This window comes from Cervus elaphus, chromosome 8 (assembly GCF_910594005.1).
Source record: "Cervus elaphus chromosome 8, mCerEla1.1, whole genome shotgun sequence".
Taxonomy (NCBI): Eukaryota; Metazoa; Chordata; class Mammalia; order Artiodactyla; family Cervidae; genus Cervus; species Cervus elaphus.
In genome coordinates, this window is record NC_057822.1 from 43,987,211 (window position 1) to 44,006,133 (window position 18,923).

At 38.0% G+C, this 18,923-nt stretch overlaps 1 protein-coding gene across 1 annotated transcript in view; it reads left to right on the forward strand.

Moving 5' to 3' along the window:
* The window catches only part of C2CD6 (C2 calcium dependent domain containing 6), a 138,742-nt gene that overhangs the window by 42,727 nt on the left and 77,092 nt on the right, over positions 1 to 18,923 (forward strand). Inside the window, exons 6-10 of the mRNA XM_043910394.1 lie at positions 543 to 587; positions 1,497 to 1,565; positions 3,466 to 3,545; positions 10,761 to 10,907; positions 17,710 to 17,815. Of these exons, the coding sequence (XP_043766329.1) occupies positions 543 to 587; positions 1,497 to 1,565; positions 3,466 to 3,545; positions 10,761 to 10,907; positions 17,710 to 17,815 (447 nt within the window). The remainder of the gene's footprint in view (positions 1 to 542; positions 588 to 1,496; positions 1,566 to 3,465; positions 3,546 to 10,760; positions 10,908 to 17,709; positions 17,816 to 18,923) is intronic.

Sequence of the window (18,923 nt, forward strand, 5' to 3'; positions counted from 1 at the left end):
CCTCTTTTTAAATTTGTATAGAGAAGGGGGAAAAAATGTAACACTAGTTTGTTTCTTCCTGCTGCTTAAGAGAGAAAAAATAGACGTCTGACACTTGCAGCCTATTTCCTTCATTTGGAGACCCCTGGCCTTCCTGCCTGCTATCCTCTCAATACCAAAGATTTCCTTGGGTAAAAAGATCCCAACAGTCCCCAAGAGATGAGAGAAGCACTCAGTTCTGTCATGAGTCAGCCTATCATATAGATCCACGTTGACCCCTCAAAAGGAGTGTAGGCCTGGCAGTTCCTCTAAGTAGAAGTAGTAGGAATATTTTTCTTTAAAACATAAATGTACATATTAACATTTATTTCTGGTACAATCTGGAAGTTTTATTTTCTTCCAAACATTCATAATTTTTGTATTTTAGCTATTAAATCATATATGCATTAAAAATCATTACCTGATTTTTTTAAATTTATGAAATGATTTAGATAATTTACAAGTGACACCATGACTATATCAGTAATTCTATATTTAATAATTTTCTTGTTTCTTTTTTCTAGAAAGGGTGCTTTGCTGGAGAACTCCAAATGTTGAATAAAAATACAGTAAGAACTTTACTGAAACTTCCAAAGCCTTGTGCGCACATTTCATGTAACTTTGCTCTGATATTGTTTTTATTCTTTTGTTACACTTCCAGTCACTGTTTGAGTTAATGTAAACATATTAAAGAGAAAGTATAATATTTGCTCAAAAAATCTTCATCTCTACTTTAAAAAGAAATTGCTGCTATCTTACTGCTAAATGGTGAACACAAAAATTAGAAATCATTGGGTAAGAGAGTAAAATGCCTCTCCTTGCTGCTTTGACTGTATAGCCTCAGGATCCTCACTTGCAGAATTGAGGAAGAATTATTTTCCTCCTTGAGCAGTCTCTAAATTGGTGTTTACAGTTCTTACTGAATTTCTTTTTAAGTACTTAAAAATTATCTTGATTAATTGATCATCCACTCTGAGAGGCTTCTCCTTCCAAAAGCCAAATTGAGGACAAGGAACATAAAAAAAGAATGAAGAACATTTGAGGTCATAACCTCTGATTCCCTCCTTCATTTCATATATGAGCAAGCTGAGGTTCAGACAGATGAAATCACTTTTTCCAAATAAAAAATTTATCTTAAAATGAAAGTGGAGATGGGAAAAGTGTAAATAAATACTTAAAACATATATACATGGCCATGAATACATATGTATGTATATATCTCAGCATAATTCTGTTAACAATTTTAAATTGATATTTTTCATATCTTCATCATATAATATTCCTTAACTTTAACATAAAATGTTGTTTTAACATTTCCAGAACACCATAGATTCTTATATAGGAATTACTTCTGTAAAATTTTTTAAATGAAGAGATTCATGCTTTGGTTTTTCTAATTTAAAGATTTGTGAAGTAAAAATATCAGTCTATTCAAATATCTTTCTGATCAAATAATAAAATAAATTTGGCATGTTTAGTTTATCTGCAGGGTGGAGGTGGAATTTATGTTCTCCTATGGAAACTTTGGTTATGGATTTTCACATCAGGTTAGTTTCCCTCTTTTAAAAATAATTCTATTGCAGCTCTTTAGTCATATAATCCTCCTGAGCCTCTTCCCTTTCCAGTTTGATATGTTCTTTAAAATAAATATTTTTAAAAAGAATGACATTTTTCTCTAGTCTAAGGAGAAGTGAAACTTCACCATTGTTTGTTTATACATTTTTAAACAATGATATTTTATTCAGGATGTCTTTATTTTAAAACTTTTGTGTGTTAGTGTCTGTGTACAAACATACTTATGTGAAAACAAAGTTAAATATTCAAGAAGTGAGTGTGTATTTTTATATCTTAAAAAAAATCATTAAAATGGAGTCATTTATGTTATTCAGATATTTTGTACTCTAGTCACATGGAGTCCTTTCTCACTATGATTGTTTTCAGTGTCAACTCTTCTTGATTCATCAAGAAAGTAATAAGCCCAAAGAAGATATCTTTCTAGCTTAAGCCTACCTCTTTAAATTTACTATGTGTATCCAAAGTTGCAGTGAAGATTTTTATACATTAGCCTTTATCCTGTTCTTTCATTTTGTCCTTAGGCTGGATTTCTATAGTGGAAATTATTGTCAGTAATGACCTTTTCAAGGAATCGGTCTAGAAAAATCTACCCAATAATCTACCAACATATATTCTTATTAAGTATTTGAAAGGGCTGTTGATATCTCTGGATATTGTCACAGCTTTGGGGCATTTATAAATCCAGTCTCATTAGTACTTCTGTTGTATAAAAGAAAGGACCCCTATACTTTACATATAATCTTTAATTTTCAGCTTTTACTATTTTTTATACTCTTGGTTTTTTAAATTAGGAATTTAGAGTCAGTAGATCAGTCTTATTAAATAAGTCTACTGCTGGTTAACTCCGAAATCCCTATAAAATGCATTTTTAAATTTTACCTATGGTATATCATTATTTTTTTAATACATTTTGTATCACAAGTAGGTAATGTAGTGATGAAAACTGTTAGACACAAGCTTTTTTTCTTTTCTCCTTTGATTTTCCTTCTGTCCATTCTGCCCTACTTTCTTATCATGAATTGGGCCTTATAGGGATTCTTAATTGTTTAGTCCTTTTGTTACAGTCACAGGTCATGAACACTAACTTCTGAGGTAGGTGTTGTGTGAATGTAACATATAACAGTCCCAGAGATAGATCCTTTTCAAATAAAACTGGGCAGGTATTGCCTTTTATTTAGGTGGATTCTACTAAAAACTAGGAATGAAGGCATTATAAGGAAAAGAGTGGGAAGTTTAATAAAAGTTCTACTTGATTTTATGTCTGTGAACTTTTCGGTTACATATCCCCTACTTACCTAACATGGTAACGTATAAAGAGTACTTGCACTGCGGAGATGAAGTTACATTCAAACCCTGGCTCTCATGCCTATTGGGTAGCCCTTGAGCAAATTACTGATCGTTAGTATTACCTGTAAAATAGAGATACTTATCTACCTCATAGAATTATTGAGAGGATTAAATAATATTGAAGATGTAAAATTCTTGGCAGATACTTAATGCTCAATGTAAATTCTTTCTTTCTCTCTTAATTAATTTCCTCCTTTTATATATATGGGCTTCCCTTGTGGCTCAGCTGGTAAAGAATCTGCGTGCCATACGGGAGACCTGGGTTTGATCCCTGGGTTGAGAACATCCCCTGGAGAAGGGAAAGGCTACCCACTCCAGTATTCTGGCCTGGAAAATTCCATGAACTGTATACTCAGTGCTCAATGTTAATTCTTTCTTCCTCTCTTAATTCATTTCCTCCTCATTTCATTATATTAAATAATTATATATATATATATATATAATTTAAGTCCAGGAAATAGTCATATTAGGATGAACTGAAGTTGTGACTAAACAGTGTTAATATGTACTTATTACTTTCTTCAGTTAAAACCTCTTCAGAAAATTATTAAGCCATCTATGTTTATGGATATTGCACCACCTCCAGAAAGAACAGACCCTGTGACGTAAGTGTTAAAGTCTTATTAAAAGTCATTTAAAACATGTAATCCATCTGGTGGAACATCTTGATTGTTTTTAAGACATGTCCAGAATGAGCTAGTCTCCAAGGTAAAGAAAGCAGTGAATTGTTTTGCCTCAGGTGGAAGATATTTTGAGTTTCTGGATGTAGCCCTGGAGAGAGTAGTTGAGGAGGTCTGGAGATAAGAAGAGAAGGGTTGCCAACTTTGTGACTAAAGGACGGAAGGGAGTGGAAGCCTAGTGAGGAAGTTGGCCAGTGAGATATCCCTTTTGCAGAAAGAGGTGAGGAACTTTTAAGATCAAGGTGCCTAGTAGTTGCATTTTCTGTTCTGCAGTGTGGTAGCATTATGCCCATTTCCACACACTCCGTTTGTTACTTCTAAATTTTCAGAAAAAAGCTTATGGTCAAAAAATGTCGTTAGGAGGCCAAAACTAACTTAAAATATAGTATGTAAATTAGTCTTGAAATTTCAACAGTAAAGATAGATCAAAGAAAAATGAACACCTGAGAGAGATATTTAATCTATGGTGCTATGCAAGAATAAAGAATAGAAAATACCTGAAATGGGATTGAGGAAATTAGGTATAGACTAGGAAATTATATTCTGAAGAGTTGATTGTCCTGTCAACACTGAGCATTATCATTAAAAATAAATTTTGTCCATTTGGTATTGGTGATTTGTTGAAATGGTAAAGTTTAACGTTTTTCTTATGTTTATTGATTGTTATTTCATATCCATCCACTGATTGAATAGACACTTATTGAATGTTTGCTGTACCCCACGTTTAATGCAAAGGTAGCATGTAAAAAATATGGTGATAGGAATGAGATGGAGCCCTCCTAGAGATAAACATGAGGTCCGTGGGACACAGCCAGGGCGCCTCCTGTACTTTTTAGGGGAGTTAGGAGGAAAGTATGAAGTAAGGATCCACAGAAGAAAAAGCGCTGGACGTAGGACTTGGAAGGTGAGTAGTGGTGCCCCAGGTGGGTTGTGTAAGGCTGAGGAGACACACTCCCTGACGAGGACACGTGAGCAGATGGTGGGAGCCATGGGAGGCTGTGTTACCACGGAGAGCAGTGCCTGGTTAGTGGTGGATTGCCAGGGACACAGGAATTAGGCAGGGAGCAGTAGGAGCTGGGCTGGAGCAGCAGTCCGGGCGAGACGCAGCAGTCAGGAGGTCAGGCGCCAGAACCAGACTATGTGGGCTCTCCCATGGGCCAGCTGTGCAACCTCGAGCAAGTTACTTTGGCCCTTTGTGCTTCATCTGTTGAACGGAATAAAAATAACAGCTGCCCAGGTGAGTTATTGTAATGTTAAATAAGTTACATATAAAGCACTTGGAACATGGTAGCAAATAACAAAATTGTCAGTTGTTAACTACTTACTGAAGTAATGAATGTTTTATCACCACCCTCATCATTGTAAGTTTATGCTTCTCAAATGTGAGTGAAGCTTACTGTTTTGAGCCCTCCCACATGTGGCGGGGCAACTCAAAGGCACTGGAAAATATGGTGCATCTTTCTGGAGTGTTACCTTGCTCATAGATTTTGAAAGGGAAAATGTTATCTTAAAATTAACATCCTCATATTATATAGTAGAATTTAAAAGTCACATAAATTTTCAAGATAGCAAAACGATTGATTCCAGGAAATGATGTGGTTTGTGTCTGATTGCATTAAGCTATGCTTCCAGACACCTTCACTGTCCTCTACCCACAGGAGTTCTTTATTGGGAAAATTTGGAAATACTTCAGATATAGAGCTGTTGAAGAATTTGAAGCGAGGTCAATAGGATTGAATATAGACAGAATTAGTTTAGTATTGGAGATCAAGGACTGGAGGGAGCTATCGCAGTAGTCTACACGAGAGGTACTGACAGTCTGAAAGAAGGCAATGGCTAGATGGGTATGACGGTTAATTCTGTGTGTCAGCTTGACTGGGCCTTGGGTTCCCAGATATTTGGTCAAACATCATTCTGGATGTTTTTGTAAGAGTGTTTTGAATGAGATTAACATTTAAATCAGTAGACTGAGTAAAGCAGGTTGCCCTCATTGGGTAGGCTTCATCCAACCAGTTGAAAGCCTGAATAGAACAAAGAGCTCTGCCCTTTCCGTGAGTAGGAGAGAATTCCTCTTTCCCAGTAATAGCCTTTGACTGAAATGTTGGCTTTTTCCTGCCTTTGGACTTGAATGGAAACATCAGATCTTCCTGGATCTGGAGTCTGAACTTCTCTCTCTTCCTCCCCTGCACACCCCACCCCTTCTCTCCAGCTTACTTATTTTGTTTCTCTGAATGCCTCTCACTAATACAGATTTTGATACTGAGAGTGACTTGAGAGAAACAGAAGTTTAAGGTTGAGTTTTCTGAATTAGTTCTGAGTTTTCTGAAGTTAGCTCTCTAATCTGATTAGATTTAAAGACTCTAATGACTTGATTTCTAGTGGTAAAGAGACACTTATACTCCTCAGCACGACCTGGCAATAGCAATGTGAAAAATATCACCATTGGATATCCTTAATCAACAATTTATAAGCAAAGATATGAGTGACTATATATTTGATACTTCCAAACATTTTTGTCAAACTAATGAACATAATGAGTTTGCTCAAGGATTCAAATTCCCAGCTCAAGCCCAGTGTAAATGACCTAAAATTGTCCATGTGTGTTCTGAAGGAGACCGTGAGCTCCTGTAGCCATAATACTAAGATTACTGACAATCAAAGGCAGAATTTCATCGCAGCTGGCTGAACTACAAGGCGAGTTGAGCTCCCAGCTTCACAAGGTTTCAACTTTTAAAGTGAGAGTATTGATTGGGACTAAGTGGAGCCTTCAAGTTAGAATGGGAAAATAGAAAATCTTGATGAAACTGGGGACACTGAGCCCATAAATTCTGATATACCTCCTTTGCCAGTGACGTCTTTACCCGTAGCAAAAGTGAAAGTGGGCTTTCTGCCTCCATCTCAGAAGATTAACTCTGTATTGCTTGAGGAAATAGTAATCTTCCTCTTCTGAGGCAGTTGCCATGCAAGATGATGTTGATTCTCCTCAAGACTCACCCTCACAACCCCTCTTTGCTTTTAGGCTTATAACTAGATGCAAGTCCCAGCAAGCTCCTAAAGGTGAGGTTCAAAGTGTGACCCATGAGGAAGTGCATTACACTCTAAAAAGAACTGCCTGAGTTTTCTCATTTATATATACAAAAATCCAGGGGATGTGTAAGAATATTTAACGTATGGTATAATGGTGGCAGGACTATTAAGTTGGATCATATAAAAAATTTACTGACATGGGCTGACAAAGTAGAGATTCTGTGTTAATGCAGCTTGAGGGGTTACATAGAACTCTTTACAGTGTGTTGGTTACTGAAACATGGACCAAAAGATAACCCACTATGAGTGAATTGAAAAACCAGACCTAGTTTAGTTTAGTATAGAGGAAGGGATTCAGAGGTTTAGGGAGATTATAGTGTTAGAGAGGATTTGTCATTTAAGACCTACTTATTCTGGGAGGCTGCAGAAGGCACATTGATTTTTATGAAGCTGAGAAAAAAGTTTGTGAGGGAATTCCCACCCTTGAAGAGCCCTGTGATTGCTCTTCTCTGAGTAGACCTTGCAGTGGGAACTGCAGTCATCGGAAAGGAAAACCTAAATGAATTGGGAGGAATTGGATTCCAGTGTCACAAGGTAGGTGTGGGTACTGTGCTGGACAGCAGAGTCCAAGCAGCAAACAGAGTAGTCTGACTCATGCAGAACCATGGCATTGGATAGTCGATCATGGTATTCCTGGAAACAGAATATACAGGAAGTCTACTAAATTCTTGCTTGATCTGTATTAGCATTGAAGTTCTAGATCAAGTGAACAAAAGTAACCTAAATCATAAAAGATGATGCTGTGAAAATGCCACCCCCAATATGCCAGCAAATTCGGAAAACTCTGCAGTGGCCACAGGACTGGAAAATGTCAGTTTTCATTCCAATCCCAAAGAAAGGTAATGCCAAAGAATGTTCAAACTGCTGCACAGTTGCCCTAATCTCACACGCTAGCAAAGTAATGTTCAAAATTCTCCACGCTAGGCTTCAACAATACGTGAACCAAGAACTTCCAGATGTTCAAGCTGGATTTAGAAAAGGCAGAAGAACCAAAGATCAAATTGCCAACATCTGTTGGATCATAGAAAAAGCAAGAGAATTCCAGATAAACATCTGCTTCATTTAAAGCCTTTGACTGTGTGGATCACAACAAACTGTGGAAAATTATTCAAGAGATGGGAATACCAGACCACCTTACCTGCCTCCTGACAAACCTGTGTGCAGGCCAAGAAGTAACAGTTAGAACCGGACATGGAACAACAGACTGGTTCCAAATTGGGAAAAGAGTATGTCAAGGCTCTATATTCTCACGCTGCTTATTTAAATTATATGCAGAGTACACCATGAGAAATGTCGGGCTGGATGAAGCACAAGTTGGAATCAAGATTGCCAGGAGAAATATCAGTAACCTCAGATATGCAGATGACACCACCCTTATGGCAGAAAGTGAAGAGGAACTAAAGAGCTTCTTGATGAAAGTGAAAGAGGAGAGTGAAAAGGCTGGCTTAAAACTGAACATTCAAAAAATGAAGATCATGGCATCTGGTCCCATCACTTCATGGCAAATAGATGGGGAAACAATGGAAACAGTGAGAGAATTTATTTTCTTGGGCTCCAAAATCTCTGCAGCTGGTGACTGCAGTCATGAAATTAAAAGACGCTTGCTCCTTGGAAGAAAAGCTATGACCAACCTCGACAGCATGTTACAAAGCAGAGACATCACTTTGCCGACAAATGTCCATCTAGTCAAAGCTATGGTTTTTCAGTAGTCATGTATGGATGTGAGAGTTGGGCCATAAAGAAAGTGAGTGCCGAAGAATTGATGCTTTTGAACTGTGGTGTTGGAGAAGACTCTTGAGAGTCTCTTGGACTGCAAGGAGATCAAACCAGTCAATCCTAGAGGAAATCAATCCTGAATGTTCATTAGAAGGACTGATGCTGAAGGTGAGCCCCAATACTTTGGCCACCAGATGTGAAGAGCCAACTCATTGGAAAAGACCCTGATGCTAGGAAAGATTGAAGGCAGGAGGAAAAGGTGACAACAGAGGACAAGATTGTTGAATGGCATCACTGACTCAATGGACATGAATTTAAGCAAGCTCTGGGAGATGGGGAAGGACACGGAGGCCTGGCATGTTGCAGTCCATGGGGTCACAAAGAGTTGGACACGATTGAGCAGCTGAGCAACAACAAAATGTCACTGTTATCTACCACTTAGAATAGGAGCTTAGAGAGAGAAGGTGGTCAAGGAAGTTTTAACTCTGATTCATCTCACAGGGGACCCAGTTGGTCCCCAAATCCATCCTTTAGTTATTTTCTCAGTTCTAGAATGCATAAATAGACATATTCAGCAGTTGGTGAATACCTCCCTTGACCTGTGCAATGAGGGATGTTTCAGTGGGAAAGACCAAATGGAAGTCACTAGAGGTTCCAATGGTAAACCAAAAGTAATACTATATTACTGGAGGGATAGCAGAGATTTGTGCCACCATAAGGATTTGAAAGATGTAGAGATGGTGGTTCCCATCACATCCCCATTCAACTCACTTATCTTGCCTGTGCTGAGACAGATGTATCTTGGAGAATGACAGTAAATGATTGTAAGCTTAACCAGGTGGTGACTCCAAATGCAACTGCTGTACCAGATGTGGTTTCATTGCTTGAGTGAATTAACAAATCTTCAGTACCTGGCCTGCAACTCTTGATTTGACAAATGCTTTTTTTCTCCATATTTGCTAATTAAGACCATCCATAACAGTTTTCTTTCCACAGGCAAGACCAGTAGTACACCTTCTCTGTCCTACCTCAGAGATATATCTCTTCCCAACTCTATAATTTAGTAGACAGGACTCTTGATTACTTTCTCTTATATAAGGTATCACACTGTCCCTTCCAGTGATGACATGCTGATTTGACCTAGTGAGCAGCACTAGTGTAGATCTATTGGTAAGATATTTGCATGTCAGAAGATGGGAAATGTCTAATAAAATTCGAGGGCTTTCTACTTCCCTAGTGGCTCAGATGGTAAAAAAAAAAAAAATCTGCCTGCAGTGCAGGAGACCTGGGTTCAGTCTGTGGGTTGGGAAGATCCCCTGGAGAAGGGTGTGGCTACCCACTCCAGTATTCTTGCCTGGAGAATTCCATGGGCAGAGGAGCCTGGTGGGCCACAGTCCATGGGGTTGCAAAGAGCTGAACACGACTGAGCGACTCTGACACTTTTTTACTACTTAAGTGAAATTTTAGGGATCCAGACATGTGGCTTGTTAAGATATTCCTGCTGAGGTGAAGGGTAAGTTTTTGTGTCTGGGCTTTCCTACAACCAAAAAACAGTCATACCACCTAGTGGGGTTCTTGAGTTTTGGAGACAACATATTCCTTTGGGTATGCTGCTCTGGCCAATTTACTCAGTAACCTGGGAAAAAAGTTTATGTGTGTGTGTATATATATATATACATATATAATTTTTTATTCTCTCATTTCCTTATCATGTAACATAACATGTATTCACTTTATATCATAATATTTAAGTATTGTTAACCTTATGTCATAGTTATTTAAGTTTCAGGATATTAAGCAGAAGAGTAAACATCACCCAAGGACTTTACGTCCTCTTATAGGGAAGGAGCTAGTGAGTTTTTGGCTGTATGTATGAAGGAGAGCTGTATCATGTAAGATGAATTATGACCTTTTTATTTTCTCATTTGTAAATAAAGCATGCTGTAAGGAGATGTTTATCAGTGCCAAGTTGACAAGGGGATGAACTTGTCATGGTTAATTTTTTGTGTCTACTTGACTGGGCCATGACATAAAGATTTGAACCTAGATATAGGGAGAGAAATCTGGGCTCAGATGCTTTCTACATCTCCCTAGAACTTCAGATCCTTCTCTCCTTTCTCATCTTTGCTACCCACAATCTTAGTAGTAGGAGTACTCAAAAGCCACTCTCTCAGTATTTCTGACTTCCTCTTTCCTAGCTCTGTTCTCTAGTGGTCCAATGTGGATATGTGAGCTTACAGTTTAAAACAGAGAGTGATTCAAAAGTAATAGCTAACATGGATTTTAGAAGTGTACTTTTGTATAATTTTGATATTTAACTTTATTATCATTTTCCAGAAATGTTATTATACCACAGCCAATAGCATATCCAGCATTCTTATCCCCAGACCTGAATGTTACTGTTGGGATGCCAACTACAACATCCCAGTCCAACCAGCCATCTGTCGTGCAACTTGAAAAACTTCAGCAAAAACCCCGGGAAAGGTAAAAAACCAAACCAAAACAAAACAAAATTTTCATCTTATTTATGTATTATTTATATATTAATTTTTTCCTTTGAGACAGGGGCTTTCTTTTAGTCTGGAAAACTTCATCATGGTGATATTTCATGTGCCCAGAGGTTATTCCAGAGTTTTGCTTTAGCATATATAAGGGTTTGTGGTAAAAAGTCAATGACATGGGAAAAAAAGGGGTGAGAATGCATTATAAGGGAGAAAGTACAATATTTGCTCTGCCTCTTCACTCAACAATATATTTTATAGGTCTCTTACGGTCTTTTCTATATTTCCCATCTTTTTTTCCTCTATGCTTTAGATATTTTCTTCTGACTGATCTTATAATCATTGAATCTTCTTTGTTCTTTATCTGTTGTTAAGCCAACTGAATTCTTAATTTCAGTTATTTCCTTTTCAGTTATGGAATTCATAATTTATTTCATAGTGCCACTCTTCTGCCAAAATCCCCAATCTTATCTTTTAGTTCTTTGAACATGATAATCATTGTTATTTCCAAGTTCATCCCTGATAACTTGATTATTTGGATTTCCTAAAAGTTTATTTCTGTTGTTGGCTTTTCTTCTCATAGTTTTTAGTCATATTTTCTGTTCTCACATGTCTAGTTGTTTTTATCAAGTGCCAAACATTGTATTTGAAAATCTGTAGAACTACTTTGAGGATCTTGATTATGTATTTTTTACAGATAATATATAAATACATTTGCATCTGGTTGCCAGCTAGCCTAGGAACACTAAGCAATCCTAGATCATCTTAATTCAGTTGAGACTGAAGTGATTTGGGCTTTCATCCCTGTGAACAGTAGTCTTTTTATGGTTTACTGTGGATAGCTGGTGAGAAGTTGCTGTAAACCACAGAGAGCCCAGCCTGACACTCTGTGATGACCTAGAGTGGTTGGATAGGGCAAGGGGAGGGAGGCTCAAGAGGGAGCAGATATGTGTATAATTATGGCTGATTTGTGTTGTTGTATGGCAGAAATCAACACTGCATTGTAAAGCAATTTTCCTCTAATTAAAAAATAAATTAAAAAAAAAAAAGAGTGACACTAGTGCGGGGCAACCAGGGTACAGTATTTAAGGGGGCCTTTATTCTTGGGGAAGAACCCTTTAGGGTCCCAACTGAAACCCCAGGTGTTTACCACGGCTTCTCATCCTTAGCAGGGTCTGAACTCTGGTTTCCCTCATTCTTACATATTTATCTCAGAGCTCTTAACTCTTCATCACCACAAATACCTTGAAGGAAAATGGCTCCAAATTATGGGCTCAAAGTCTCCAGACTTCTTTTCTGTCTGGAATCTTGGATCTGAACATCCTTGCTGCCTTTATAAACTGACTGATGCTTCCAAACAAAAAAATTTTAAATATTTTGTCCAGTTTTTTTCAGTTGTCCAGTGAGATGGTATGTCTGAAGTAACCTGTTCCATCATTGCCAGAAATAGAACTCTTGAATATTTTAAAAATAGTGTTTATGTGTATGCATAGTTTACTTGACTTATAAATTAATTCATAAACATTGAATTGAGTCATCAAGAAACCCCTTTATCCCCTAGTCATATGTTTTATTCTTTTAATGACGTTTGTGCATGTGTGCTCGTTTGCTTCAGTTGTGTCTGACTCTCCAAACCTATGGACTGCAGCCTTCCAAGCTCCTCTGTCCATGGGATTCTGCAGGCAGAAATACTGTAGTGAGTTGCCAGGGTTTCGTCCCCACTCAGGGATCAAACCCGCATCTCTTACGTCTCCTGCATGTAGGTGGATTCTTTACCACTTGTGCCATCTGGGAAGCCCTCAATAACATTTATTTATTTATAATTTTTATTGGAATATGGTTGATTTACAATTCTAAATTGTAAATTGATTGTCAACAAAGGTCCGTCTAGTCAAGGCTGTAGTTTTTCCAGTAGTCATGTATGGATGTGAGAGTTGGACTATAAAGAAAGCTGAGTGCCGAAGAATTGATGCTTTTGACCTGTGGTGTTGGAGAAGACTCTTGAGAGTCCCTTGGACTGCAAGGAGATCCAACCAGTCCATCCTAAAAGAGATTAGTCCTGTGTATTAATTGGAGGGACTGATGTTGAAGCTGAAACTCCAGTCCTTTGGCCACCTGATGTGGAGAGCTGACTCATTTGAAAAGACCCTGATGTTGGGAAAGATTGAGGGCAGGAGGAGAGGGCGACGATGGAGGATGAGATGGTTGGATGGCATCACCAACTCAATGGACATGGGTTTGGGTAGACTCCAGCAGTTGGTGATGGATAGGGAGGCCTGGTGTGCTGAGGTTCATGGGCTTGCAAAGAGTCGGACATGACTGAGTGACTGAACTGAACTGATTTACAATGTCTTGTTAGTAAACAAGACATTTTTGTCTCTTGTTATGGTCTTTGGCTGATTTATTTGGTTGTCCATTTAATTCTTTTAGCACTTTGAGTGTATGATTGCCACTTTCTTCTGGCCTACAAAGTTTCTGCTAAAAGATTTGTTCATAGTCTTATGGTGGCTTCTTTGTACATAGCAAATTGTTTTTCTCTTGCTGATTTTAAGATTCTCTCCTTGTCTTTCATTTTTAGCAGTTTAATTTTAATGTTACTCAGTGTGAGTCTTTTGGATTACTTTTATTGGGAACCGTCTGGACTTTCTGGATCTGGTGTCTGTTTCTTTCCTCTGGTTAGGGAAGTTTTCAGTCATTATTTCTTTGTGTAAGCATTCTGTCCCTTTCTTTCTCTCTCCTTCTAGTTCCCTCCCCTGTAATAAATATATTGGTCTACTTGATGGTGTATCATAACTTCCTTAAGCTGTCTTCTCTCTTTTTCATCCTTTTCTGCTTCTCTGATTGGATTAATTTCATTGCTTTGTCTTCACATTCACTGATCCTTTCTTCTGAATCATCTGGTTTGCTCTTAATCTCTGTTGAATTTTTTTCAGTTATTGTATTCTTCAGCTCTGTGATTTCTGTTTGATACTTTCTAGTATTTTCTGCCTCTATGTGAAACTCTCACTTTGTTCATGAATTTTTCTTCTGACCTTGATGAACATCTTTATGAGCATTATTTTGATTTCTTTATCAGGTAAGCCACTTATTTCTGTTTCATTTATGTCTGTTTCTAGAGTTTTATCTTTTTCTTTTGTTTGGAACTTATGTTTCTGGAGTTTTATTCTTTTTTTTAGGACTTACTCCTCTCTTACTTCATTTTCCTAACTCTCCATGTTGTTTCCTGAACATTAGATAAAACAACCACCTCTGTTAGTTTTCCTATTGTGGTCTCATGTAGGAAATGAACCTTATCATCAGCCTAGTCCAAGTTCTTGGTTGTCCCTCACACCTTTGTGACTGTCCCAGTTACCTTCTTTGTTTTTAGTGACCTTCCCAAGACTTGAGGGTGTGTCAGGACTTGTCAGTGTCCCAAATGGGAGGACTTCAGTCAGCACCTACACTCAGGCTGATTGGAAGGCTAAACCCCCAGGTAGATGCTGGTAAAGTATGTAGTTAGAACCCTTCCAAGGAGAAACTGGTAAGACTTTTTTTTCCTGTTCTCTCTGTGCTGCGTCTGTGTGTATACGCACATTGTTGGTAGCTCCTGTACCCATTAAGAACTTCTTCTTTGTGTGCTGTAGTCCTGTGGACTGGAAAATGCAAACCCTGTTGACTATGACATCAGGCAATCCGGGGACCTGTGCCTCCGATGGCAGCCACAAAATCTGGGGTGCCACTGTGTGTGCAAGCTCTTTCCTTGGGGATACTGGTGATCTGGATCAGGCTAGGAGAGAAGGGAGATGTGGAGTCTGCTAGCTTTCCTGGTTTCCTAGAAGCATGCTAAATTAGAGGCCTGACCCTCAAGCAGCAGCTTTTACAGAATTCAAGTAAGCATTTCTTGGGGAAGGACTGGGAGATGTACAAATTTGCCTACACTGTGCTGAGCCTTGGGCAAACATCTATGGCAAGTCCTTCAGTTCAGTTCAGTCGCTCAGTCATGTCTGACTCTTTGCAACCCCATGAATCACAGCACGCCAGGCCTCCCTGTCCATCACCAACTCCTGGAGTTTACTCAAATTCCTGCCCATTGGATCAGTGATGCCATCCAGTCATCTCATCTTCTGTCATCCCCTTCTCCTCCTGCCCCCAATCCCTCCCAGCATCAGGGTCTTTTCCAGTGAATCAACTCTTTGCCTGAGGTGGCCAAAGTATTGGAGTTTGAGCTTCAGCATCAGTCCTTCCAATGAACACCCAGGACTGATCTCCTTTAGGATGGACTGGTTGGATATCCTTGCAGTCCAAGGGACTCTCAAGAGTCTTCTCCAACACCACAGTTCAAAAGCATCAATTTTTCGGCACTCAGCTTTCTTCCCAGTCCGACTCTCACATCCATACATGACCACTGGAAAAACCATAGCCTTGACTAGATGGACCTTTGTTGGCAAAGTAACGTCTCTTCTTTTAAATATGCTATCTACATTGGTCTAACTTTCCTTCCAAGGAGTAAATGTCTTTTAATTTCATGGCTGCAATCACCATCTGCAGTGATTTTGGAGCTCAAAAAAATAAAGTCTGACACTGTTTCCACTGTCTCCCCATCTATTTCGCATGAGGTGATGGGGCCAGATGCCATGATCTTAGTTTTCTGAATGTTGAGCTTTAAGCCAACTTTTTCACTCTCCTCTTTCACTTTCATCAAGAGGCTTTTTAGTTCTTCTTCACTTTCTGCCATAAGGGTGGTGTCATCTGCATATCTGAGGTTATTGGTATTTCTCCTGGCAATCTTGATTCCAGCTTGTGCTTCTTCCAGCCCAGTGTTTCTCATGATGTACTCTGCATACAAGTTAAATAAGCAGGGTGACAATATATAGCCTTGATGTACTCCTTTTCCTATTTGGAACCAGTCTGTTGATCCATGTGCAATTCTAACTGTTGCTTCCTGGCATGCATACAGGTTTCTCAAGAGGCAGGTCAGGTGGTCTGGTATTCCCATCTCTTTCAGAATTTTCCACAGTTTATTGTGATCCACACAGTCAAAGGCTTTGGCAGTCAATAAAGCAGAAATAGATGTTTTTCTGGAACTCTCTTGCTTTTTCAATGATCCAGTGGATGTTGGCAATTTGATCTCTGGTTCCTCTGCCTTTTCTAAATCCAGCTTGAACATCTGGAAGTTCATGGTTCACGTACTGCTGAAACCTGGCTTGGAGAATTTTGAGCATTACTTTACTAGTGTGTGAGATGAGTGCAATTGTGTGGTAGTTTGAGCATTCTTTGGGATTGCCTTTCTTAGGGATTGGAATGAAAACTGACCTTTTCCAGTCCTGTGGCCACTAATGAAATGAGCAAAACCCTCCCAGTTTCAGCTGCTGTTCTCAAACTGGCTGGCTGTGCTTTCTTGTGACTGCCTGTTGGCTATTTGGGGATGACATTCTCACATTCATCAGGTGCCCCTGTTATACCTGTTGCTTTCTCCCATATATTCACTGATACCATGAAGGTCTTATGTGTATGGGGTTAATAGGAAAACCTTGTCACATGATTTGGTTGTAAATGTTGCCTATAAATTTTGGGGTATGCTAGCCAGATACTGTGAGTTTTTATGTAGATATTTGGGAAGATTCAAAAACTATACTGTCACTGCTTCTATCATCATCTTGTAATTTTCCTTGTTTTGCAAAACTTTTATATTCATAATACTTTGTTGTGGTATCATTTGGGGGGATTTTTTTTAAATAATCATCTATAAGTAATAACAGTTGTTTCTTTGTTCCCAGTCCTTAGTCTGTAACTTTTTCTTGTCATTCTGTGCTGGCTAGAAGCTCCAGTTAATGTCTGTTATAAATAGTGGATATCTTTGTTTAGGATCTTTCATGGCAAAACTCCTAGCATTAAAAAACCAAACACGTTATCTATGTAGTTTTTTTTGCTGATGTCTTATACCAAATAAAGTAAATTATTTCCTTCTCTTCCTCGTTTTCTGTGTGTTTTTATTTTAATCATAAATGGCCATGGGGTTTTGCCGAATTATTTTTCTCTTTTAATCAGCTAAATTGTATGTAAATTATATGTTTTATTGTTAATGTCAAAATATCCCTATATTCCTGGAATAAAGCCAGCTTGTTCATGGTATATTACCTTTTCCTTATACCACTAGATTTTTTGTACTAAAATTGTGTTTTATTTGTAAGATTTGCATCTATGTTTGTGAGTGAGATTAAACTAATTTTCCTTTTTTGTAATGTCCTTGTTATGCTTTATTATCAAGGTCAATGTCCTCATGAAATAAATTGAGAAACATTTCCTCTTTTCCATTTAATTCTTGTCAATTATATATTTCGATTATGAAAGTCTTTTGAAATTTCTTGGATTAGAAACAAAATTCTCATCTTTTTATTTATTTTATTACTGAAGAGATATATGAACTGAATAATTTTAAAAATATGTATATATTGTTTACATAATGAAACCAATATATATAGAATAATTTCTAAAATATATGTGTATAACTTAAAAATAATAAGACCATTGCCTAGATATTTACAACATAGGGTTAAGAAATACAACATTACCAATATTATAATGTATTTTATGTGCCCTTATGAGATTACATCCCTCTCCAGGAAACTACCACTCTGAATTTTATTGTAACCATTCTTTTACCTTTGTATCTTTAAACAATATATTGTTGATTTTTTCTTTAAGAACTTTATATAAATGTATCTTACTGTATATGTTGTTCTTTGATTCATACCATATATATTCTTCTGTCACTTTTTAAGTCTGCGACTGATTTCTTTCTTTAGGCTGGAAAAAATGAAAAAAGAATATAGACATCTAAGTACATGGGCAGAAAAAGCTAGCTATATAGAAGGACTTCTTACCCCAGGATTAGAATGTAAAGAACCTAAGGTAATTAACATAATACATTGTTTCATATATAGATTTTTATTTAAAATTTATGATAGTTAAAAATAATGATCAAAAGCCTGTTCTTTGTGTCTGTGTCTCCTTTGCTGCCCTGTACTCACAGATGGAAAGAACGGACTTTGGACTCAGTGGGAGGAGGAGAGGGTGAGATGACTTGATGGAAGAGCATTGAAACACATACATTATTATGTGTAAAACAGATAACTAGTGCATGAAGCGGGCACCCAAAGCCAGGGCTCTGTGACAGCTCGAGGGATAGTGTAGGGAGGGAGGTAGGAGGCGAGTTCAGGATGGAGGGGACACAAGTATACCAAGGCTGATTCATATTGATGTATGGCAAAACCATCACAATATTGTACAGTAATTCTTCTCCAATTAAATAAATAATGATCAGACACTGCTTATTTTTCCCTCTCTTGTTGTTGTTCAGTTGCTAAGTCATGTCTGACTCTTTATGACTCCATGAACTGCAGCACACCCGGCTTCCCTGTCCTTTGCTTTTTCCCAGAGCTTGCTCAAACTCATGTTCACTAAATCAGTGATGCCATTCAACCATCTCATCCTCTGTCATCCCCTTCTCTTCCTGCCCTCAATCTTTCCCAGCATCAGGATCTTTTCCAATGAGTGGGGTCTTTGCATGAGGTGGCCAAAGTATTGGAGCTTCATCTTCAGCATCAATCCTTCCAATGAATATTCAGGGTTGATTTCTTTTAGGATTGACTGTTTTGATCTCCTTGCTGTCCAATGGACTCTCAAGAGTCTTCTCCATCACCACAATTCAAAAGCATCAGTTCTTTGGTACTCAGCTTTCTTTGTGGTCCAGCTCTCACACCCATACATGACTACTGGGAAAATACAGACCTTGGTTGGCAAAGTAATGTCTCTACTTTTTTAATATGCTTTTTAATATGCTATCTGGATGTAGATATAGCTTTTCTTCCAAAGAGCAAGCATCTTTTAATTTCAAGGCTGTAGTTACCATCTGCAGTGATTTTGAAACCCAAGAAAATAAAGTCTCTCACTGTTTCCATTGTTTCCCCATCATTTGCCATGAAATGACGGGACCAGATGCCATGATCTTTGTTTTTTG